Here is a 27,089-nt window from a genome sequence, read left to right as displayed (position 1 = left end):
TCCTGGAAAGTTTGAAGTCTCTCTCTGTGCAGACATGTTTGCATAGATCTCCATGAAAGATATTACTGACTGGAATTGCATTATTGTCAATCTGATTGGACATCTTGTTGAATCTCTCAAACAGTTATCTCGACCTTACAGAGCATGTGTTGTGTGCGAACACAAGTCAAATATGATGTTCAAATTAGTACACATATACAATATGAATAAGTTTACTTCTCCTGTTTGGCAGAGAAGTGAGATTGTACTATTTCATAGTCTACCTCATGCCTTTAATCTGATGTGTGTGTGCTACCCCTTTAGGGGCCCGTATTTGTATTAAATGACTTGAGTCTTTTTTTTGTAATTAAGGTATTTGTGTCTATGATAGTTAAAGCAAGAAATCATGTGGACCAAAATCAAAGTGAAGTTTTTTTGTTTGTTTGTTTGTTGTGTTTTTAATACACTTTTGCAATGTTGTTGATCAATTTGTTGATCAATTTCTTGATTCAGTGTAGCCAGCTACTGTAAAACATGATATATTCGCGGCATGAAATTTTAGCGAATTGGAAGAGACGGCCTTTTTCATGGCATGAAATTTTTTGCAAATTGCCACAGGCATTCAGTGCATATAGTGTTGACAAGATCTTTAGTGTGCATTTTACTTTCGTGAATCATTGCATGTGATTTTGCAGATGAGAGTAATTTTGTAAAAAAGAAATAAAACATTACAATCAAACATGTTTGCATATTATTATTTATGCATGAGTTACATCAAATGCAAAATTTGTAGAAAAGTCCATAACAAGATTTATTCCATGCTTACATTAAACCAGCACACCTCTCTATTAAACAAAGACTGTTCTTTGAAATACATTCAGTATGATTGTGTGTCAAAAAGCGGATGAACTACATGTATTTTTGTATGCAGAACCGCAATTATTTATATATTCATTTATCATATTATGATAACCTGTAAATCAAAATTAAATATTATATTTGTGCAGGAGTGATTAAATTCAAAACCCTGTGGTGAAAAACCAGCAGCAACAACAAAAACTAGTACATATATATATATATATATATATATATATATATACAATATATTGTAATAGAAGAGAACTCCAGAAATTGGCATGTTTCATAATGTTATTACCAACTGTTTATTCGAAGAACACACACATTTTTAGGGCACCTTCCCCTATGTCTTCAAATGATTGTTGGTATTGACAGCATGATACATGCCCTTTTGTGGAGTTCCGTTCTAATATTGAAAATATTATTTGACCAACACTTGGACTAATGTACTATTTAACATATATGTATACATGCATATATATTTCATGTGAAAGCTACTGCATAGTTTGGGTCCATTTTTACACAATGCTGTGTGTTTTCTGTTTGTATTTTGTTAATGTCTTGTACAATACCGTCAATTTTATATACCGGTATGTTCATGTTAAAGTACATTTCATGCTCTTTTCTTCTTTCAGAGAAAAGACATGAGATGAATAGTAAGATAAAGTGAAATGAAATGAAAAGAACTACAGAAAGCAAGATTGTATCTGCCTCAGTATTGTGGACACCATCACAATTCACAGGCAGAACACAACATTCCATATACTGTAATGTATGTGCAGATTAATGTATATGCAGATGACTATAATAGCAAAGATACATCATTTAATGTGTCTGTAAGTACATAGAATAATCATTGTACAGTTATTTTTTTTATATTGTTTTGATATTCTGATTTATGAATAAAATGAAAGCAAAGAAATATATGGACATTGTTTATGTGATTATTTTGTGAGTGTGTATTGTTTCATATGTTTTCCTTTTGGAAAGGGAAGAATTAACTTGTGACTTAGTGCTTGATAACCACATGCACACATTTTAGCTGACTGCTAACATTACTATACACAGTAGCTGACTGCATGCCACAACCAGGGTTGCTAGATCACCACTGTAGTCTTCAAGGCCGAACTCAGTCTACTTTACAGCCAACTTCAGCTATTTTTTTTTATTCTCATGACTCAATTTTATCCATCTAAAGATAGAACATTTAATCTTTTAATGTTCGTTCCTTCTTACTGCTGAGTCACACTATGCGATTATTGAAGCACTTTATCATTCCTGCCAATTTACACATATTTATTATGGTTTATTGTACAGATACTATTTAAATATGTAGTGAAATATTTTATCTCTTATAATTTCCTTTATATTTTCAGATCAACCATAAAATGATGCATGAAGTTTTATGATTTTGGTGGCCGAATAAGACAATAATAAAAAAAAGAGTAAATAATGCCATGAGCTCTGTGTGTGTGTGTGTGTGTGTGTATATATATATATATCAGGGCTCGACACTAACTTTTTTGTTTGGTGGCCCGATGGGGCCACCAAAATCCTCAATTTCAAATTTTTGGTGGCCCGAGAGAAAAATTTGGTGGCCCCGAAAAAAAAAAACAATAAAAAACATTAAAAGTCTTTTTTTTTTTAATGAGTCAAATATCTAAGTTTTATCCAGTCATAGTAAGAATTGGAAGTTGGACATACATCTACTCATAAATAAACCTCAACAAACTCGCAACACTCACTCTCCGGCACTCATTCATTCCTTTTCATCCATCCTTTAAACAAATATAACTGCTAATTTCCGGCGCAAAAAGTTACGAATTAATTGACGTACTTTTCAAAAAATTTTGGTGACCCGAGGCGGGCCACCAAATTTGCCCTTTTGGGAAATTTGGTGGCCCGACTTTCAATTTTGGTGGCCCCGGGCCACCGGGCGCCTGTCAGTGTCGAGCCCTGTATATATATATATATTCATATATATATATATATATATATATACATATATATATATGTATATAATTATATATATATATATATATATATATATATATATAATACATAAACATATATATATATATATATTCATATTCATTCATATAATTATGTCAGATGTTTGTGTGTGTGAACTTATAGTCAGACAAATAGGGTATTCCTTTGAAATAAAGATTTAAACCACAAGCTATGAGAAGCATATATTCCTCATGATCACCACCATCAGATCAATAAGTGCAAAATTTGAATGCAAAAACAGAAAGACACCATATTCAGGTTTTTTTTTCAGTATGGTCATCATCAACATTAAAGATAAAGATCAAATCTTTTCAGTGATACTTCTTTTGTTACAAATCAACAAAAATATTTTTAAAATATCAAAATTATGACACATATTTCCATTATGTTCTCTTTTCAGCATGCTTCAATTTCATATACATGTATCTCAAAGTTGATAAAAATGAATATATTAGTTTTTACAGTGTACATTGTGCTACAATTATCACCAACCCCTAGGCCTGCTACGTACCCACAAACCACTATGTACTAAATCCTACTCCTCACTTATTACATGGGATTAGGGTGTGAATTTTTTTTTTAATATATACATATTATATATAATAGTGCATTCACCCTACATGGGCTCTGCAAAGGGGGACTGCACTTTCATTACCCCCCCCCCCCCCCCCATCCCTCCACACTCACACTTTTGGCTCTGAAATAATAAACAAATTGATTTATGAGATCTCGCTCATCCCAAACTGAGAAGTGTTTGATGTACAATGTATAATATTGTACAAGTGAGGGGGGGGGGGGGCATTACCCCTGACACTCCCCTCCCTCATTCACCACCATCACCACCATCACCACCACTAACAACAACAACAACAACCTCACTATACACCCCAAACAATCCCTGCGATGGGCCATAATGCTCAGATGTGTGTTTCAAGATCACATACGCTTGCGGTGATTGTACAAATGTGAGGGAGAGCTCTCTTGACTATACTAGGGCCGGGGAGCTGAAAATATGATTACCGCTGAGAATAGATAAATTTGTGAGTACAGTGCACAGGTATTTGTACCGAGATTCTGCTGGATCGGAGTGCTCGTGTACAAACTCGGTACACTGCACCAGTGTGTGTGGAGGTGGAAAACAGTGTCGCCCTTCACCCCTGCACCTTCGACTGATACAAACCGGACCAAGCATAGCATAGCATGCTGATTTGAAGGTCCTGTAAATAACTTGGCATTTGCGTAATTGCGTGTACAAATTAAGTTTGGGCAGCATTCGTTCAATCTTAGTCGACTGGTGAATGGTATCGATATGGCGGCAGAGAGAGAACGTCTGAAAGAGTCCGAGGATCGGGTGAAGAATTGGAAGAGATGGGGACCGTATCTGTCGGAGCGCCAGTGGGGGACTGTCCGGGAGGATTACTCGCCGGATGGCTCGTGGTAAGCCGGCCGGTTCAAGGATAGCAATTTCTGCTCGTATAACTTCCGCATCTTCGATTTATAAAACATGTGTTGAAGTTAGGCATTCTCGTAGCCGCAGATCATTAGTTTACTAGTACTACCACTGTCTACTAGTACTACCACTATCTGTCTACCACTATCTGTACTACCACTATCTGTCTATTTTGGACTATCTGTCTACTAGTACTACCACTTACTAGCACACAGTGGAAAATAAAATTTATATTTGTGTGGGACCTGCATCATGAATTTGCTATCATGGTACAGGTATTTAACTGTTGATGTTTTATAGATCTGCTATATTTTCTAGATTCTAGATCCAGATGTTAGAAAGAGTATCTTTCGCTGCAAATGATCGTATTAAAATCATATTGCTGAAGCTCTAATAGCCTCTATAACTAAAGTCTTGTCCATTTTAATGTACCTACTACAGAGACTCCAACTCTCCCGTTTTCGACGGGAGATCTCCCGCCGAAAACCCATTTTTGCAAAATCTCCCGTTCTCCCGTTTGCGATTTAATTTCTCCCGCCCTGGCCCAATGTCTCCCGTTGGAAAGGATTTCTTACTTATTGCTATCGTATGTTGCAAAAATAAGCCTTAGATATAGCACCAGAGAGCATCTATAACCCTAGGAACTTCGCGTTTCGCACACATAAACTTGGAGTCTCCCGTTTGCTAGGGGTTTCAGGCGGGAGAATCTCCAGATCAGAAGATGCTTCGGGTTGGAGTCTCTGCTACTACATTAAATTGTTGGCAGTCTAGTACTGAGTCTTGTGTCTTCAAAAGAGAAAGGTTTAATAATATAATACTAGTGGTCGACTTGTGGTGGTGATAACTGTAGGCCTACTGTCATTATGTCATGCAAGAAAACTGAAATGTCATCATTTTGATTTGACCGAAAGATCGGTCTGTATCTTGTCGGGGATATGTTCCGGGGAGACTGCAAACGGCTTCATGGTCCTACACAGAATCCCCCTGTCTACGGAAGAGAGCAGTAAAAGTACAAAAATGGGGTTTTTTTTAAAAACTGCGGACAGACAGATTTTTTGTCCCCGCCGAACGAGTTCGAGCAGGGGACTATGAAACGGGCTCCGTACGTGTGTGTGTCCGTGTGTCCGTCCGTGTGTCCGTCCGTGTGTGCGTCCGTGTGTGATCAAAATGTTCAAAATGCTACTCCTTCGCCATTTCTAACCCGATTTTGATTCTGTTTGCTTTATATGATAGCACTACATGGGAGCTTTGAAACTTGTATACAGAATTTCAGTTGTGACCTTTGACCTTGACCTTTGACCTATATTGTACATTTTGCTTCAAAATGCTACTCCTTCGCCATTTCTAACCCGATTTTGATTCCGTTTGCTTTATATGATGGCACTAGGTAAGGGCTTCAAAACTTCTACACAGAATTTTGACCTTTGACTTCTTTGACCTTTGACCTTGATTTTTGACCTATATTGTACATTTTCTACAAAATGCTACTCCTTCGCCATTTGTAACCCGATTTCAATTCCGTTTGCTTTAAGTGATGGCACTAGGTGAGGGCTTCAAAACTTCTACACAAAATTTTGACCTTTGACTTCTTTGACCTTTGACCTTGATTTTTGACCTATATTGTACATTTTGCTACAAAATGCTACTCCTTCGCCATTTGTAACCCGATTTCAATTCCGTTTGCTTTAAGTGATGGCACTAGGTGAGGGCTTCAAAACTTCTACACAAAATTTTGACCTTTGACTTCTTTGACCTTTGACCTTGATTTTTAACCTGTATTGTTCATTTTGCTACCAAATGCTACTCCTTCGCCATTTCTAACCCGATTTTGATTCTGTTTGCTTTATGTGAGGGCACTAGGTGAGGGCTTCAAAACTTCTACACAGAATTTTGACCTTTGACTTCTTTGACCTTTGACCTTGATTTTTTTACCTATATTGTACATTGGCTACAAAATGCTACTCCTTCGCCATTTCTAACCCGATTTCGATTCCGTTTGCTTTATGTGATGGCACTAGGTGAGGGCTTCAGAACTTCTACATAGAATTTTGACCTTTGACTTCTTTGACCTTTGACCTTCATCTTTTTACCTATATTGTACATTTTGCTACTAAATGCTACTTCCGGCGGGGACATATATTACGCACCGCGTAATTTCTACTTTTCCTTGTTTGTCTATGTTTTGATAACCTCAAGACAAGTCGACATTTTCTACCTAACATCCAGAACTTCTCTTTAACTTATAGCACTCTAGAACAAAAGGAAAGAAATGTGTGTGTTCATAATTAATAACATCAATTCATTGTGTAGTATTGTGAAAATCAGCACAAAAATAGAACCAAAAGTGCTATTATGCATCTGAGGTTGATTTTGTCAGTATTTTCTACACCACATGCATCTGCACTGCATAAAGACCCTACCATGCATGTATATAGTTCGTCTACTACTCCCCTACCACCTATTTAGATCGACCACCCTCACGCAATGGTTTTCTTGCATATAAAATCAAAAGTACACATGCATGGGACGGGGCAGAATACACTGGAACATTTGAACATAAATACAAATCGAGAAAAATGAGGAGAGTACAGGTACCGTAAGTAACCTGAGGAAACAGGAGGAAAAGGAATTAAAGAAAATCCTCATTTGATGTACACACGTCTTTGCCATTCACTAGATGTGCATGCTTTATCAATGGAGAACAGGTGGACAATTGTGAGCATGCGCCGGCGCACAGTAAAAAAACATGTAACTTGCGTTTGTCGCAGAGAATTCCGCGCATACGATATGAGTCAACAATCTTAGCCCAGGAAACATGTAAATCTGTGTTATTTTCTGCCTGGAGTGAAATTAGATTAAGGTGAAACAGAGGAACATTTTCTAAGATAGAAGGTATTCAATAAAAAAGTGGTTGACGATTAGTAGGTCCAACCGCCAGTTGTATCAAATTCATTAACTGCTGGCTCTGTTGGATCAATTTTACAGAGCTCTGCTAAGGGCAGGGGTCAAATCTAATGAATATTGGTTAAGAGTTGGAAAAAGGGGGTGTCCATTTTGATAAATTCTACATGCTATTAAGTAATATGGTTTACTGATCAATATGATAGTAATATCACAATTCATCTCCACTACCATCGCAAACTTAAAGAAAATATAAAGTTTTGGTACCGGTACCTCAAAAGTTTCCCTGAGTTTCCTTGTCTTAGTTTGTACCTTTCATATAACTAACACTGTGAGACTTACTTGCCCTAAAGTGCTCTCATGTCTTAAATAGTAATCATGCAATAATGGTTTCGTACCAGAGCAGAGCAGGCTCTGAAAAATTTGAACGAGCCGTTAGTTTGACTCGACGCGGTACCGCGAGAATCAATATACACGTATTGTACGAAACCATTATTGCATGATTACTAAGACATGAGAGCACTTTGGGGCGAGTAAGTCTCAGTGTTAGTTACAAGTACATATGAAAGACCTGTACTTTAACCTGAAACACAAACTAAGACAAGGAAACTCAGGGAAACTTTTGAGGTACCAAAACTTAATATTATCTTTAAATCTGTGCATTATTTGTTTTATGAAATATGTGAACTATGATATTTGCAGTTGCTAAAACTCTCTATTGCAATATAGTGCAATGGCTTGCAGGATTGCATGAGTGAACTTACTTTTTGTTTTTGTTTTTGTTTCTCTCTCTCTTTCATAAACTTGTGTGAAATTTTCAGTCTGTGTATGTTTCACTGTGACAATATTCTTGGATTGGTCTTAGTGTACAAGTGTACCAATACACATGAAATCAATTTGGGCCATTTTTCGTCCAGAGGAGCCTGTGGAGTTAGATAAATTGTAAAGACTCTATTGTGACATAACCATGCCAGGGATTGTATTTCATGAGGCAATTCCTATCCAAATATTTTGCATTTTTAGCATCCATGCATGTATGGTGATATATTGAATTGGAATTGAAATTGAATTTAGATCAATTTTAAGCCTCCTGTAGTGACCCTTTCTGTGACACAAATTGTATGTTGTATGTCACAGACATCATGCAAGGCAAGGAAAACTTCGCACTTTTAGTGTGGACATTGTCCTAGTCACATGTACACAATGGTTATATTGTGCATATTGAATGTTATTAAATGCAATTCTGTGTGTATATGTAGTTCCAATTTCAAGCACTTGTCAACAGATTACAGAGTGTACATTGTAATTGAAAATGTGCATAAAAATAGGCAGCGCTGTGTTAACTTGGCTGCTGGACATTTTATGAACGTGATCTAGTAGTACATGTAGCTCCAGTATTGTCTGTAATGAGGAAAGTCAACAGGGAAGTTTGTTCAATACCAGACTCACATTGTAATACGAAAAAGTGCCTGTTGTGAAGTCTGTAGGACCAGGAAGCAGATTTTTCTTTGTGTAAGCTGAGATAAGGGTTTTTTCCCTTTTTGCACAATGCTGGACCACTTTTTTCATTCAGTGGTGACAATAGGCTCACCTCGTCAAATGTCCTAGAACCCTTGAAGGTTTGAAGCTAAAGATTTTATGCAATGAATCTTATAGGTACCGCTAATCATTGCTTTTCTGCATTTGAGGGTAAAGCATGACTAAATACCTCATTTGCATCATTCATGCATGGTTTTTGTGCATACCATCTGCAAGTGTCCAAAGTTGTCTCAATTGCAAATTTTCTGAATAATTTGCAGCCAGGACCCATGGTTATGATCATATATATGATCAACTTACAAGCATCACGTAGTGTTGATGATGTGCAGTCCATGTCATCAATAGGAACTTCATGTAATTGGATGCCTCTCTATCCCGAGATGCATGTCACTTGTAGGCTGTTAAAGGCTTTGTCATTATGAATGAGAGCACAGAATCATATCCCAAGTTAAATGAATTATATGGCAGTTTGATTCATTCGCGAACACGGCATCCTACAGGTATCTTATGAACCTACTGTAGCTAAACTTCAAAAACACAACTGATCTCATAATCCCATATATATGTATATTTTTGACATAAATTCTTTCAAAGGAGGTTGAGTCTTCTTTGTAGCTCTGCCTGAATGGTGGTTATGTGGTACTTTTATTATCACTCTTACACAAAGTAGAAGACAAAGGAACTACAGGCTGTACATGTACAATGTATGTGTAGGTTAACAAACAAGAGTTTTTTTCTAAATCACATTTTTACCACATCTTTGTGTTTGATATGGTATCAATTTTGCAATCTTCAGATGACATGCTGTATGCTACTTGCTACTACAGTGAAAAATCCATGTCTGTTGGACCAGTTAGGATTCCAAGATATTTTTTAAAATTATTTTTATGCTCACACTGGATGTGGTGCAATATCCTTACAGAACATTATTTCATAAGCGAAAACAGATACGAACTATCAGTTTGCAATCTTGGGAAATAGAGCAGTTCTGTTGGAATTTTGATGCACATGAGTTCAGCTAGCCCAAGAAGCATCATAGTCTATTGAACAGGAGTGGAAAATGTGGTCAATATTATATGCACTGGTGGGCTTGTCAAGGGACTACATTACCGGTAATATCTAAATTGATGCCTGGGTCCAGTTAACAGGGAAAGGTTTTCCACTGATCACTGATTCAGTATTGTTTTGTTTTTTTCTCTCTCCCTCTCCCTCTCTCTCACTCTCTCGCACACACACACCACACTCAATGCACACACAGATTTGCTGAGTCATTGCTTGTCTTTACATATTCATACATCAAAAAAAAAAAAAAAACTGACATACATTGTAACTGATATTTTATCTTATCATACAGCATGTATGGGAATATGGTACAAAAGGCAAGTAGATCAGCAAAGACGTTACATTGTCCCAGTAATATACAGCACTTTGTGTAAACCTTGAACAGTTCCTCTGTATATCATTCTGAGTCTAATGTAGAGATGATTGTCTGAGGTGTCAATAGTCAATATTTGCAGTGGAAGTTCAAGAGCACTGACCTGTTGAAACAGAGAAGTCCAGACTGAACAGTAATTTATTGTTTACCTTCTGCCCTTATAAGGAGTTGGACCAGTATCAAACACAGTCAACAGCCTTGGTCTATTGCACTCTAATTCTGTGATTGTGTTTTGTCTTTGTTATTTTCTATTGTTCGTTTTTTATTTTTGTTGTTGTGTTTATTACCACAGGCAGGCATGTGTCTGGGTCTGTATTATCTTGGTGTAGATCATGACTTTGTGACTGTAAAGCTCCCAAATCAAACATTCACCCTGTACAAAAACAAACAAGGACTCTATTCTACAGTTTGTTAAATTAATCTTGTCTCATTTCTCTGCGTTATCCATGAGAGGTAGGCAGAGGGGAAAAAACAACAATATGTTAAAAAAGAAAGAAAATGGTTGCATGGTGTAATTTCATTCAACAAACAAAATTCTGGAGCTTTTCATTCTGAAATCAGTCAAATAGCAGGGATGGTTTTTGATGTTTCCTCTTTTTTTTTTTTTTTTTCTAGTGAGTATGATTGTTTTTCTCTTACATGTTTCTGCAAACTTCATCATTTAAGCTAAAGTGAGTTTGTGTGAATACCTGCTGAGCCTGAATACTACTGATTTCTGTTGTCCTCTTTACCAACCACAGCTGGGATTACTTCCCCCATGACCACGCCCGATCCCGTGCCTACCGCTGGGGGGAGGACGGCCTCTTGGGCATCACTGACAGGGAGTGCCGACTGTGCTTTGGTCTGTCCCTGTGGAACGGGAAGGATCCCATACTCAAAGAGCGGCTGTACGGACTCACAGGTAACGATCTCTTCACGGTAGATGACCTCCAACAGATGTTCTGCCCGATTGTTTGGCTTTCCCACATCTGTGGGCTCAAGACACCAAAATGAATCAGATATTTTAAACATTTTAACCCCAAACTCCTGATTTGCACAAAATGCTAACTCTCTGTACTAATTTACTGGCCAGAAATGAAATGCAAGAAGATTGATGCTTGAATAGGAAGGCTGAACTAGAAAAGCAATTGGAGAGGTGCAGCTAAGCTGCTCATTTCCACTCATTTGTGACTTCCACCCCATAGTATAGTCCTACATTATCTATCATCTACATTATTAGAATTCTTGACCATCAAAATATACCCTTAGCATTTTGGATCACATTAATATCATTGCTAATCTTTCTAACAGCTATTCAAAAATGGCCCCATTTCCCAATGCTAGAGAATCCTTCAAAACATGCGACAAAATTCCTAGATCTAAACAGTGATCTATATCACTACCAAAATATAATCACCTGTTCTGTGTGTCATTCTTTATCAAATTTTCCTGAAAATTTCATCCAAATCTGTTTATGACTCTTTGAGTTAAATATAATGCAAACAAACAAACAGATAGACAAACAAACCGTTATATACTGGCATAAACATGTCATACTTTAAAGGGATGGTACAGTATTGTTTGAGATGAGAATTGAGCTTTTAAAGGACAAGTTCACCTTCATAAACATAAGGATCGAGAACATGCAACAATATTAGTAGAACACATCAGTGAAAGTTTGAGGAAAATTGGACAATCGATGCAAAAGTTATGAATTTTTTAAATTTTTGTGTTGGAACCGCTGGATGAGGAGACTACTACAGCTTGTGAGTCATATGCGTACAACAGTATAAAGAAAATGTAAAAGAAAATTCAACATATTTTCACTTTTTTCGCATAATAAAAGAGCACTTGACTTGCCTCTTTCTAAAGGCAGGAGGAATAATACTACCCATAACATTTGTCGGTAATGATTCAGGGGAATGTGTACTTTTTTCAAAAGATGGAATTTTGTGAAATTCTCTTTATATTTTCCTTATATTGTTGTACGCATGTGACATCTAAGTTGTTCATACACTGCAGTAGTCTACTCATCCAGCGGGTACTGCACAAAAACTTCAAAAATTCATAACTTTTGAACGGATTGTCTGATTTTCCTCAAACTTTCAATGATGCGTTCTACTAATATTGCTACATTCTCTCAATCCTTATGTTTATGAAGGTGAACTTGTCCTTTAACTTTTTGTGAGATACCAAGAAAACACTTATGAAATAGTACAGAGCATACCATTTTAAGAGGAATTCAAAGTTTATTTGATGAAAATCGGGTTTGAAATGACTGAAACATCCAAAAACAAAGTGAAACAAAGCGATCGTAATAAAGTGTGGGTCCCACACTTTATTAGAATCGTTCTGTTTTGGATATCTCAGCCATTTCAAAACCAATTTTCATCAAATGAACGTTGAATTCCTCATGGAATTACATGCTCTTTCATATTTCATAAGAGGTTTCTCATTATCTCACCAAAAAAATGTTAGAACCCTGAAATTAGGTCTCAACCAAAACTGTACGATCCCTTTAATAGATGTATCATATTTCATTTGTTACTTTACCAAAGTACAAACAAGTTTTATGTTAAGATGCCTTCCTACCACATTGAATACCCTACTGCATCACTCTCCCGCATCACGGGTATCGCTAGGTCCAGAGGGTAACCACGGCGAGGACTGCAAGGAGTGTTATTACTACCTAGACTCCTCCCCCACCCACGCCTACATGAAGGCGCTCTACAAGTACCCGCAGGCGGAGTACCCCTATGCCCGGCTGTCTGGAGAGGCAAGGAAACGCTCTGTGCTGGAACCGGAGTTTGAGCTGGAGGACACGGGTAATAAACTGGAAAAAGATGAAGCAAATACAAATTTGTCACCGTGCAGTAAAGATATAACTCACACCTATGGGAAAGAGGGTATTAAGCATTACATTGTGATGTCGCAAGATATTATTACTACACAGAATGTAAAACAATGTACATGTGTCCTGTTGCATCCCAACTCAGTATGTTTTGCTGTGTTCAATAAAGAAACAAAAACAAAAGCAAAAGTTATCAAGTGAGGATTACATGGGAGTGCATGTCTATGTAAAGAGAGAGAGAAAAAAAATGTGCCCCATTTCCAATGTTTCTTCCATGAAAAGTGGTACTTGGATGCATAGCCATGTACGGTGTATGTCTGAGAGGGCTAACATGCCAGTCATTACGTACTAAAATGCTGCTCTGGTATTGAACTGTTGAATTAAATTATGCCTGCTCCTACATTACAGCATGCTATCTGCTGTCACTTAGTACATTACCTTGTTAGCTTATCAATGCAACAGAAAACAAACGCATCAACAACAAAGTCCATCTGTTGCTCTAACCACAGGCGTGTTTAACGAGAGCAAATACTGGGACGTGTTTGCCGAGTATGCCAAGAACACGCCCAACGACATCCTGTGCCGCATCACGGTCGCGAATCGTGGCCCCGAGACCGCCACCATCCACGTTATGCCGACGCTGTGGTACCGCAACACCTGGATCTGGGGCTGCACCCACGAGGGATGCACCATGAAACCCAAGATGACCCTCATGAAAGACGGCAGGACCACGTGCTCCCACCAAACTTTGGGTCAGTGTCCAGGGCCTTGTGTCATGAAATTTTTGTAAAGTTATGCATGACTTTGCAAGCAACTGGAATATGAAGTGCCAATACGTGTACCCATGTTTTTCCCTCACGTTTTAATTTAGTACAGCTGTATGTCAATATTTCATGTACATCGGGGTAAAAAATACACTTTCAACCAAAAACGTGTGTTAGAATATAAGAATGATCATTATCATCTGTAAACTTCAATTTAAATTATTGAAATAAACAATGATAAGGAAACCCACTTAGCTTGCCATATTTAAGTTGTTCGTAAAGTCGTACATAACTTTATGAACAGCTTTATGAAATGGGGCCCAGATCTTTTAAAGGAATGATTGTGTCTGAAGCCACATACATGTACTGCGCACAGCAAAAAGTTTTCACAGCATGAAATTTTCGTGAATTTAAGCTGTCGTTTTTTTTTATGTGTGCGTTTTTTTTTTTACAGCATGAACATTTTGTGAATGTGCCACTTAACTGGTATTCAATGCATATAGTGTACACAAGAACTTCAGCATGCATTCTTATTTCACAAACCTTGGCTTTCGGGAAATTCATGAAATTGTGGTGCATGTGAGCATTTCTGGTTTTACACTCTGAGACACATGAACTTGCCATACATGATTTCTCTTCCTGATTGAAAAAAAAAAGTGCATTCTGAGAGTACAGAAATTCAGCAAAGTCATGCAGTGACTATGCATTTTTTCATATCTTCCAAAAGTCAACAAAGTTCTGTAAATGTTTTCCATACAAACCTGATATGCTGCAAATCCCACATGACAAGAAAATATTAGTCATTTCAATGAATCTGATGCAACCAGATCCCATTATGCAAACTTATTGAACCCACGTGGGAACAGCGTATGATAATGTGTGGAAAGAGCAGACCAAATCCTTTGTGTTGTTTCACTTGTATTTGATTTGATTTGACGGTCAGTAAACCTCTTTCAAAAGCTTGCAGATGGAGAATGCGTGACAATCTTATGGACACCTCATGTTAGAGATTAAACATGAAGGGCAAGAAAAAAAGGAATGTATTATGCACTCTGGCCTGAATGCAACGTGCAGCTTCAATTGCCCACATACTTTCTGCTTGGTTGCACTCGACACTTGACTCGAATCTGACATTTTCCTTCCACTTTATGCCCCCCCCCCCCCACCATAGCCAGGAAACATTAAAGGACAAGTCCACCTTCATAGACATGTGGATCAAGTGAATGCAGCAATATTAGTAGAGTACATCAGGGAAAGTTTGGGGAAAATTATATTTATTTTATTTCGGAGGAGGTTTCTCATTATCTCACCAAAAATGTTAGAAACCTGAAGTTAGGTTCAACTAAAACTATATAATCCCTTTAAGGGTAATATTATTCCCCCTGCCTTTTGTAAGAGGCAAGTTAAGTGTTTGTTTATTGTGTGAGAACAGTGGAAATATGTTGAATTTTCTTTATATTTTCTTTATATCGTTCTACACGTGACATCACACGCTGTAGTAGTCTTCTCATCTAGCAGTGACTGGCAGAAACTTCAAAATTCATAACTTTTGAACGGATTGTGCAATTTTCCTGAAACTCTCACTGATGTGTTCTACTAATATTGCTGCATTCACTCAATCCACATTTATATGAAGGTGGACTTCTCCTTTAAACAAATAATTTCCCCTTCTTGCAGACAAGTTTGTGTTTGTGTGCGACAATGGACCAGATGGCCAGAGACCTGAGATGCTGTTTACAGAGAATGAAACCAACATGACAAAGCTCTACGGGGCAGAGCACTACACTACCTTCTTCAAAGATGCCTTCAATGCCTACGTCATTGAAGGTCAGTTGGTATCAGAAACTGTTCATATGCACCCTCTTGTTTTGGAGAGGAAGATTCATAAACTCCGCCAAGGGAGGAGGTTATGTTTTCATTACCGTTGGTTTGTTTGTCCGTGTGCAAAATAACTCAAAAAGTTGTGAACGGATTTAAAAGAAGTTTGCAGGAAAGGTTGAGAATGACTCAAGGAACTGATGAATAAATTTTGGGAGTGATTCAGAACTTTGTATGGATTTTATGAAGGATTTTCAATATTTTGGCAGGTAGGTTAATGAACTTGGGAGTTCAAGCTGTGTATTTTTGAGGTTTTCATATGGGCACTAAAGTGAGTGTTCTAGTTTCTGCTAGGGTGAGGCGTGCCGCACAGCTGAGGGTTGATGACGTAACGTATGGCGTCTGTATTGGGAAATCGGGCAATTTTCACCATGCATTATATTTGATGCCTATGCATATGAATGAAAATCACTGATCTCAATGGAAGAACAAGATCACTGGTGGAAATTATAGCTGCTTGGCAGAGGTCTGCACTCTCAGAGTGCTTCTTTAGTTTGGTATGCCTTCAAAGTTTCTGAAAATGTAACTACATGTTCCAAATTTTGCATGAGCATAATGTTATGAATGGGGATGTGTAAAATAGCTGTACTAATGGTTAAATTCATGATCAGGAATCACTTTGATTCACAAGGATACTGTGAAGCAAGAAATATCACTGTATGAAATTTTTGCAAATTGGAGCTGACGGCCTGTATCACGGTATGATATTTTTCCTGAATTGCCACTGGTATTCAATGCTAGTAGTGTAGACAAGAACTTTCACTTGCATTTTTAATTTTGCAAATCTTGGCGTATGCGAAATTCACGCAATTAAAATGCATGCGAACATTTCTTGTTTCACCATAATAAGATAAGATGGTTTGTGTAAGATAAATTATGCAGAAGCTATTGAATTCAAGATCAGGAACTACATCAATTATTTAAAATCAGGGCAGTCTTTTCAGAGCCCAAGGAACTGCATTAAAAAAAGAGCCCTGTATTCATACAAAACCAAGATACACAATATAAACTATATGGTGGTGGGTGGTGGACAAAAAAAAATTGCTTCATGAAATATGCTAGAGAAATTTATAGCTTATAAGTAATGGAAAGGAGAGACCAAATGAGCAGGATGAAGTTTATTTTCTGATTTTTATTTGCTTTCAGGAAAGAAAGATGCTGTGGACACTCGCTGCAGGGGGACCAAGTGTGCAGCACTCTACGTTCTGGAGGTCCCCGCTGGGGAGGAGGTTGTCCTTAGGTGCCGATTCTTCTCCGACAAGGAGGATCCTGGCACGTACTTTGGGGCGGACGCCTTCGACACCGTCTTTGAGGCGAGGATCAAAGAGACGGACGAATTCTATGATCAGGTATAATGATTCTTTCTCTTTTTCCATTTCTCACAAGCATTTATGTGCATTTTTTGCTTGTTTTTGAGAAGCATTATGTTTTTGTATGTCTCATCTTTTGATACAAAAATGTCAGTATGCCTAGATAAAAAAAAAAGGCTACCATTCATCACAACTTGCTTTTTCTGTTAGAAGGAGAAGTTGCTCTTCAGGCTCAGCTATGTTTTAAAAAAAAGAAAAAAGAAAAAAAAAACCTCACACACACATGCACACACACTACTAAATGCAGATCACTGAAAAAGATTTTAGAACAGACATAAAAAACCCCATGAAATGTAATCATTCAAATTTGGTAACTTTTCAAATAAACAACACTGTTATGTAACCGTGCCGTCCCCTTGGTACTGTCCACATATGTTGTATATTGGACCACCTGTGGGACCATTAGCTTGAACTGTCAAGGGAAAGAAACATATTGCTATGAATTAAAAGAGTAACTGCTTTTGCAGAACATCTCTCGCAGAATTATGACAGCATAATAGTGCATTCACTACATACTGTAAAACCACACATTTTCACATGCTTGAAACTTTTACAAATTTCGCAAGGAGCCAAGATTCATGAAAGTAAAATGCACATGAAAGGCTTCTTTGTCTACCACAATGCAATGAATACCAGTGGCAATTCGCAAACAATTTCATGTTGCGAAAACTACTGACGACTGTAGTTTGCAAAATTTCCATGCCTCAAATGTTTCTGATTTGACAGTACTCACTTCTTCCTGCTTGTTTTCTCTTAAACAGATCATCCCCGCCAACTCCACCCCGGATGAGAGGAACATGGCTCGCCAGTGCTACGCGGGACTGCTGTGGAGCAAGCAGTTCTACCACTACATCGTGGAGAGCTGGTTGGGAGGGGACCAGGCCATGCCCAACCCCCCGGAGAGCCGGCGGCAGGGGCGCAACGTGGAGTGGAAACACCTGTTCAACAGGGACATCATCTCTATGCCGGACAAGTGGGAGTACCCTTGGGTGAGGCAAAAGAGTCCCCCATCCCCCAGTGCCATGCCTACCCTTAACCCACCCCCCCCCCCCCCCCACCCCTCAAACCACTACCACCACCTCAATGAAAATGTCTGGAGGAGTGATGAGGGATACCTATCATGTAGTGACAGTTGAGGAGTGGATAGTGAATTGACTACCAGTACTTGAATGCCAGTGTAAAATCATGATAATGTGACTGACGCCCTGTGAGTGTTAAATTGTGACTATCCTGTCGTGTGAATGTTCTTGACTTTGATGGTGTGCTCTTACTGTATGTGAACAAGAATACTAACTTTGTGTTTTGTCTGAATTTTGTTTTGTGTGTATTTAATTTTTGTAATCATGATGGCCTTTCTGTTGCCTTGTTATTCTTTCATATAATTATCCTCATTGAGTGCATTAACTTCACATTTTTTCAACATGTTAATTTTCATATTTCTATTAATCATGTAATCACAGATTATGATCCGGATATGAGAAATTTAGCAAACTCTTAATAAAAGAACAATGAGCATAAAGCATGACTGAATAGTATAACCTAATCAACCTTTGTGTGTGTGTGTGTGTGTGTGTGTGTGTATATATAATGATTATTGTAGTGTGAACCTTGACTTTAAACTCTATGTTTTCCATTTCCCCTTTTGCAGTATGCATCATGGGACCTGGCCTTCCACATGATCCCATTCGCCAAGATTGATCCGTACTTTGCCAAGGAGCAGCTGCTCCTCTTCCTCAGGGAGTGGTACATGGCACCCAATGGGCAGGTGAGCTGCTGAATGAATTATAACATAATATCCAATCCAATCCAATCCAATCCAATCCAATCCAATCCAATCCAATTCAATCCAGTGTAGTCCAATCCAATCCAGTCCAATCCAATCCAGTCCAATTCAGTCCAAACCAATCCAATCCAAACCAATCCAATCCAGTCCAATTCAATCCAATCCAATCCAATCCAATCTAATCTAATCCAATCCTCTCCAATTCAATCCAATCTAATCCAATCCAATTCAATCCAATCCAGACCAATCCAATCCAATCTAATCCAATCCAATTCAATCCAATCCAGACCAATCCAATCCAATCTTATCTAAACCATACAAATCCAATCCAATCCAATCCAATCCATGTTGAGTGCGCTCTCCCCATATTGATCAAAGCGTTTACAAATTCATAGAAATAGAACATTAATAAGTGCAATTCAGAATAATGAATTCAAACAATTTCGAGCAAGCTTCAACATATCATTTGGACATCACACAGTAGGTTCATGAAGGTAAAAATGAAATCTCTACAAAATAAGAGAGTGGATTTAAAATAAGTATGTTTCAGAGCTTTGTGGAAAGAGTTTACAGCTACAGATTATCTTAATGATCACGGGGAGATTATACCCCAGCCTTGATGCAGCAACTGTGGAGATCATCACGGACTAGATTTGGGTTTAATAGTGGAAAGTAATCCCCAACATGCTGTGTCAAAGCACTTGTTCGTCCGATGGAATGCCACAGTTATGACTGTCAGAAGATGGAGTGTCGTGCTGACTCTCACGTTCACTTGCAGCCAGTACACAGTCTGTCTATTGGTATATAGTGTGTAGTGATCTTAATTGATTGCATTGTACACCAACCTGTTTCCAATACTGGGATAGTATCCAAACACTCCCTAGTTTTACTAAATGCTGCTTCTTTACTGCTTATTAAGAAGTCTTTTGCTGGAAGTAAGTCCTGTTTTAGTCTCAAGTTGTTTTTGTGTAAGTTTTAGCTGCAAGGAGAAGCACCTTGGGTTTGTTAAAAATTCAGTGGGCATACATATTCACATTGTCATCCATCTATCTACCTATTTGTCTTTATGCCTCTGATTTCCTTTCTACACCCAAGATACCTGCTTACGAGTTCCAGTTTGGTGACGTGAACCCACCCGTCCATGCCTGGGCTGTCTTCAGGGTGTTCAAGATGACTGGGGTCAGAGGTCAAAGGGACAGACTCTTCCTGGCACGCTGCTTCCAGAAGCTCCTCATCAACTTCACATGGTATGTAATGAGGATCACGGTACAGTATGTCCCCCCCCCCCCCCCCCCCAACAACAATTACAGTCTGATTTCCGCATTGATAACTTTCAACGTGATTAAACTGTCTGAATACTGTTTCAGGGTCTAAAAATATAACATCTTACTTATATTTTGCAGAAAACCCCATTCAGTTTGGTCAAGTGGTCACAGAGAAATGTGGATTGTTGTAAAGCATGTCATGGGTTTGTTTCTTCCAAGTTTAGCACTTGGATGCTCTTGGAACTGCATATTAATGTGTGAACAGAATGGACAGATCTTGGAGGGAAGGGATTCCTGACATTCTCGACAAAGATCCTAATTTCTCTTTGACCACTGAAGCAAATCATCGGATGGGGTTTTCTGTAAAATGTGGGGAATATGTTATAGTTTCATACCCTGAAATTGTATTTGGATTGATTCACTATTTCTAAAGTCTTCATTGCAGAGCGTCCTATTGTAATTTTTGGGGGGACATACGGTACTGTTAAATAGATGATGAGTGGAGTGGGAGGGAATATACAGGAGGGTCCATTGAAAGTGATTGAATGCTATTGAGGGAACTCATAAGGTTATTACATGTACTTCCCCGAAGTAGCACTTGAAATCAAGGGCGGCTCTAGCTTTTTGCTAAGGGCTGGGGGGTGGGGTTTAAACCCCAACCCACCCCCAAAATGCAAGGAAAAAAACCTACACCCCACAAACAACCACCCCTCCCCCCCCCCCCCCCCCCCCCCCCATCTGCCACTACAAACTGTGGTTAGAACATCCTTTATCTTCCCCCAACAACAGCTTAACCTGTCGAGGACGGGCTGATTTTGCTACAACACGCATTTCCCATAGACACTTGCCCGAGTATACTCGGGACTCATCCTCAACGAGTTAACCTTCTTCAGTTTTTTCCCTTCCTACTGTGAGTTGATGAGATTTTGTTGCCTGTTCCCACCTCCCCCCAGGTGGGTCAACCGCAAGGATCCCGATGGAAAGAACATCTTCTCTGGAGGCTTCCTGGGTCTGGATAACATCGGAGTGTTTGACAGGTCACGACCCCTGCCGACTGGAGGTCATTTGGAACAGGTTTGTGTTATCCTATGCAGATTTGCAGATTGTGTTGCAAGTGAGGTTAGAACTCAGCATTCTACTTTTATTGTTTTATTTCCTTCAGTGTAAAGTTTGTGTTGATTATGTAAATGATGTGAGGAGGTTTGACATTTGGCTGAAATGATGTCAAACAAATTAATATTTTTTTCCATAGTAATGTGCCTAGAAACATCAGTATTAAGTGCTTTACAGTATAAGTGTTATTCTTTATTATAATTATTATTATTATTATCATGATTATCATTATCATTATCATTATTATTATCATTATTATTATTTTTGTTATTATTATTATTATCATTATTGTTATTATTATTTAACAAGCACCTAGAATGATGAGTAATGAAACTTTTCTTTGAGTGGCACAGCAAAGATGTTATCTTCAAATGTTGCATCATAACACTTCAATCCCGTCAACTTTATTTTTTTTCTTCCCCCCCCCCCCCTCCCAAAAAAAAAAAAAAAAAAATTACCCAATTGCATATTGATATTCATCTGTGATATTTTACCCCCTCCCACCTCATTCCCCCTCTGTCCTCTGCAGGCTGATGGGACAGCGTGGATGGCCTTTTTCTGCGTGGTCATGCTGGACATTGCCATCGAACTGGCCAGGACTGACCCGACCTACGAGGACATGGCCAGCAAGTTCTTTGAGCACTTTGTCGGCATCATTGACGCCATGAACAATATGGCGGGAGGAGGAGGTATACTCAGAACTTCAGTTTATCATCCCTAGGCCTTGTTGCATGAAAGTTGAGATCAAGCATAAGTCAGAAAAATCAAACATAAGTCTCTGAATACTCAATTCTGATTTGCTGATACCTGACTTATGTTTGATACCTTTTTTTTTATGCAACAGGGCCCTGGGATGACATGACCTCATATCTCAAAAATCATGAAGTTTCAGGACAACCAGAAACCTGTTCACTTTTGCAACATTTTTGAAAAATAAAATCAATGTTGACATTAACTAATGTAGGTACTTTCTTTTGGATTACATTAATAATTGTAATGTTTTGAAAGTCAAATTTGGGATAATATCCCTCATCTATGATGCCTTGAGGGATTTTGATTTACTACAAAGTCATTTTAATAATGTCTGCAAAAATTAATCATACCCTATGTTATCATTTGAAAGAAGGATGTTGTATTTTGTCAGTTGTAGCCTCCACAGTGCCGATACACTCTTTTTTTTATTTACCGGTTGTTTTTTTTTTCTTTGACTAGGATGTCATCAATTTACTATTACAAGCTATGATCTTGAGCTCCAGGAGACAGTTGCTATACAAGGAACTGCAATGTAGACATTTTTATATGATATATTTCTCTCTTTTCTTTTTTCGTTTTTTTGGACGCAGGTCTTTGGGACGAGAATGATGGCTTCTACTACGACGTCTTGAAGACGCCGACCTGCACCATCCCTCTCCGCATCCGCTCCATGGTCGGGCTGATCCCACTCTTTGCCTCCCTCACCCTGGACGAGGAGATCATCGGCAAGCTGCCCGGCTTCTACAAGAGACTGGACTGGTTCATGAAGCACAGACCTGACCTCTCCTCCCATGTAAGCCGAACTAGCAAGTTCTCTCCCTGATTTTGGGGGAGACTCCTTCAAAAAATTTTAACATCTCTTCATGTCTTCAAAAGAGAAGTTATGATAAGATCATCCTCGATTTTTGAAATTATTATTTTTTTATTGATGAGATGCATGCTTCACACAGGTATCTCCCAAAGGGCAACCAATTGACAAATTGCCCTACATCGATGTAAATAAGCACTGAATTGATCAGTGTTTTAGTAGTAGCCATGATAAAAAATCATGGGCGTACATACTCAAGCAGGATTCGAACCTACGACCTCCTGATCTTCGGACAGGCGTCGTCTCCACTAGACAAATGACAAAAGACAAATTGCTTGTCTAAACCCATCCTGAGTTTATTGTGTGCATTTTAGCAGCTGTGATGCATGTCAGAATGGTATAATCTATTGAGGCAATATCTATGCATTAATCGTAACCCGTTTGAGGATGAGCTGATTTTGCTACACCACACATTTCCCATAGACGCCTGCCCAAGTATACTTGGAACTAGTCTTCAATGGGGTTGATAAAGGAGAGCAGTTTCTAGCTGTCTTTTCCGGAGGACTCAAGTAGCTCTGGACAACCTTATTGTTTGATAGATGTATTGGACTGAGGATCCTGTAAAAGTATGTTTGAAAAATGCCTACATCTGCACCAATATCTGCTAACCACGTGTATCTTCATGTAAAAGTCTTGATAATTGCAGGAGCAAGTCATTGTGGTTTAGTGTTCTGTGTGATATTTAGTAGTGCATTTAAGGAAACAACAACAACAAAACTGCCAATTTCAAGAGTGATCTTGAGTAAGTCATCTTTTTTTTTTTTTGCCATCGTAGTACAAAAGTGACAAGATGTGCCAAAGAAGTGAAGTTATGATTGTCTTCACTCCTTCTCTCGCCCTTCTTTGAAGCTTGCCTACATGACCAGGGAGGACACAGGGAAAGGGCGCCATCTACTGGGCATCCCACCCCGCAAGAACCTGAAGCGGGTGCTCAAGTACATGCTGGACGAGGAGGAGTTCCTCGCACCCTACGGCATCCGCTCGCTGTCCAAGATCCACGCCAGCCAGCCATTCCTCTTCAAAGTTGGGGAGGAGGAGTACAGGGTGGACTACGTGCCGGGGGAGTCCAACACTTTCCTCTTTGGTGGAAACAGTAACTGGAGGGGACCCATTTGGCTCTGTGGTGAGGACACGCTGACCTAATCTCATTTAAGGAAGTCTAACCTTTTCTATGCGAGGGACTTTGGACAGTATTTATGATGACAGGGGTTATCCGTGCCAATAGGTACTCAAAGCATACAAAGAGTTAAAGGGAATCCATGGTTTAAAATCAGACTATGAACTAAAAGCATAAACAACAACGCTGTAAATGTACTTTGCAAATGCATGTGTCGGCATGCCGACATCTTTGGTCATCTGTTGGCATACGTGACATGTAATGCACATTTATGCAATCGAAATTTCTATGATCTATCGGGTAGATATAAGCTACCTTCTTGTGAATTATGCTCTAGTGCAGAAAAGACATTGCATACAAAAATCATGTATTTCACAGTCATCCTGGTCAAATGTATTCATAATGTGTGCAATGCACCAAAGCATTGCCTTCAGTGGCAGAAATGCAATGTATGTCGGCTCCAAGGTAGGAAAATTGCCGACTTTGGTTCTTGAGAAAATGTTCATACCCGTTGCACTGCATATGTTGTTGTGTTTCTTGATGCCAGGTTTAACAAGGCACAAAATTCTTACCAAGTGTTGTAATTATGGTTTAGAAGGTACCGACAATGTACGATAAGTTATCAACTTTCTATTCAAAATTTCTGTCCATTTGGTAGTCAACTACCTGATCATCGAGGCGTTGGAGCGCTACGACTTCTTCTACGGCGAGGCGTTCAAGGTGGAGTGCCCCACTGGCTCGGGCAACATGATGCGCCTCAAGGACGTCGCCAAGGAGATCTCTGGCCGCATCGTCAAGCTCTTCCTGCCTGACGAGACAGGCAAAAGGCCGTGCCATGGAGAATGCCCCCTCTACAAGGACGATCCAAACTGGAAGGAGCTGGTGCTGTTCTATGAGTATTTCCACGGCGACTCGGGGAAGGGCGTTGGAGCCAGGTACGTAGTGTTTGGGGGAGATGGCTAAAAAGCGGTTCCCTGTGAAGCCTCATCATTGGTTCGGACTTGCACACTTTGAGCTTAGCATTTTAGCTGGGCATTTTTAACTTTTTTCCAATATGACATGTATCTTTAATCAAAATTAATCATGATTATTGTATATCGTTTCAATATTCCTCTATGGAATCGATGTACCAGCTTCACTTCATTTCAATTGTTTTGTATGGATAAATGCTATTTTTTGAGAACAGAAGTGGAAATTGATTCAATTCAATCAACTCACACCGCAATGTTTTTGTGTTGAATTTGCTAATTCATCCATGTACTAAATCTGTTGGGTTTGGAGTGCACCGTAGTTGTTATCACATGCATTGCTAGTAGCTAGGGTAGTTTTGGTTAATACCTGTAAGTGGGTCCTAGAATGAGTCACTTTGCAACTAAAATGACTCGAGAAAAGTCTTTTAGAATGAAAATGTGCTGTTAGTTGATGATTGAAACAATGCATAGATCCTAAATACCCTATCATATACTTCATTCTTTTCTAGAAGAGATTGCACCTGACTATATCTGTGCAGTGATGCCTTGCTCTCACCGTGTATGTGCCCATTTTGTTCTTGATCCTTCTTTTGGTATTTGCAGCCACCAGACGGGATGGACGGCAGTGGTGTCCGCATGCCTGGACAAGATCAAGAAATAAACACCTCTCAATCCTGCACTGCCATGCATCTGCCGGGGAAGTGGGTAGCAGGCGGGACGTGACAAATCCCACGGCCTTCGGTTCACCAACAAGCGAGTTAGTATGTGAATGACATTGTCTGTTCTGCTGACGTTCATGAATACAAAGAAAATGCTGCCAAGCCCCATTATTCTTGCATGCCACTTGATTATGCAAATGACAAATGAATCTTCACCTGTGCAAGCTCTTCAAAAGAGCTGCCCTCGTAATCACATTGTTGAACAAAACAAAAATCTCCAATGAAAGTTTATTTTGATATATATAAATGTAATATTCAGTTGCTGTCATTCCTGGATACTACTGTAAAAGTGGTTTCTTTCACGGTGGTTTTATTTTTGCGCTTTTCGCGCTTTGAGGTTGAACCGCGAATTTAACATCACGCGAAAATGTTTTGAACTCGTCGCTTGTACAACGCTATCATAACCGACCGCGAATTTAAACACACGCGAAAAAGTCGGCACCGATGGAAACTGCGAAAGTTTCTGTACGCGAAAGAAACCACTTTTACAGTATACTGTAAGTAGTACATGCTTTGGGGTTGAATATACCGAAATGTTCACATCTGGAAATGTATAATTTGTCCAGGAGATGTCAAATTTGTATTTGTAAAGTGCATTTCTGGTTTTCAATTGAGGTAGTAAGCAAGGGTGCTACATAGATTCACAAGAGAAGTTTTGGATGTATTTATGCGCAATGTGTGATATATTAAACTTCAGTGAGCATGGACTACCTGTCACCTTAGGTGGCAACCTGTGTGTTTCTTTGTATTGGTAAATCTCACTAAAATTGAATTTTTCATCCCCTCGTATGAACTGAGAAGTGCAAAAATATCATCATTACATTGATGTGTGATCTATTATTAAAGTAGAAACTATGCGAGTGTGGCCTCCCTGTATATATATATATATATATATATATACATGGTGCTATTTGCTCCATGGCCATATTGAAACATTTACTGAATGAAAATCTTTATGCCAATGCAATTAAAAATACACCTCAAATATTCCACAAAAATTAACTTAACTACTTTGTTAGTGACTTAATCGATGACTTTATTTTTTACTTTTTGTTTCACAGAAAAATTATGATAATACGTCAAGTTTTAATTTGTGGAATGATTATAAACAGCAGAATTAGAAGACTCTACTACTCTGCAGTCAGCTTGAAATATAGATGAAGAGCAATAGATTAACTTATATAGACAGAGAAAGATTATGCTATTTTTGAAATATTTTTAACATGCCTGGATGCTATGTTGTAGAGTGCATTTTGACAAAATGGGACTACTTTCTGATTTCTCGGTGATAGTGTGCTTGTTTTCTTCTGTGTGCCAATAGCGAGCTATGCGTCCATTCTTTACAGGGTGAAGTACTTATTTCTCAAGGTTTTACAGGAACATATCATGCTTAATATTTATCATTTGTTTGCCATCAAGCGCAATTTAGATATTTTGTTCACACGCTACAAACAGGGAAGAGTATTTTGCTTGTGCAAGAGGC

The 27,089-nt window shown here is 38.7% G+C and overlaps 1 protein-coding gene across 1 annotated transcript; it reads left to right on the top strand.

The window, feature by feature from the left end:
- Positions 1 to 4,074: 4,074 nt before the first annotated feature.
- LOC139728649 (uncharacterized) lies at positions 4,075 to 25,548 on the top strand. The gene is made up of 15 exons (XM_071639586.1): positions 4,075 to 4,287; positions 10,916 to 11,076; positions 12,797 to 12,979; positions 13,515 to 13,757; positions 15,447 to 15,596; positions 16,794 to 16,996; positions 17,779 to 18,006; positions 18,666 to 18,782; positions 19,896 to 20,047; positions 21,019 to 21,139; positions 21,708 to 21,867; positions 22,522 to 22,724; positions 23,649 to 23,922; positions 24,575 to 24,851; positions 25,491 to 25,548. Exons 1-15 carry the CDS (start codon positions 4,160 to 4,162, stop codon positions 25,546 to 25,548), a joined length of 2,658 nt encoding a protein of 885 aa, XP_071495687.1. The 5' UTR covers positions 4,075 to 4,159.
- Positions 25,549 to 27,089: the final 1,541 nt, after the last annotated feature.

The sequence above is a fragment of the Diadema antillarum genome, unplaced genomic scaffold (assembly GCF_040938485.1).
Source record: "Diadema antillarum isolate AM-2024a unplaced genomic scaffold, OU_Dant_1.0 seq00000189_RagTag, whole genome shotgun sequence".
NCBI classification, from domain to species: Eukaryota; Metazoa; Echinodermata; class Echinoidea; order Diadematoida; family Diadematidae; genus Diadema; species Diadema antillarum.
Note: the sequence above shows the minus strand (reverse complement) of the source record. Positions and strands in the feature narration are given on the sequence as shown.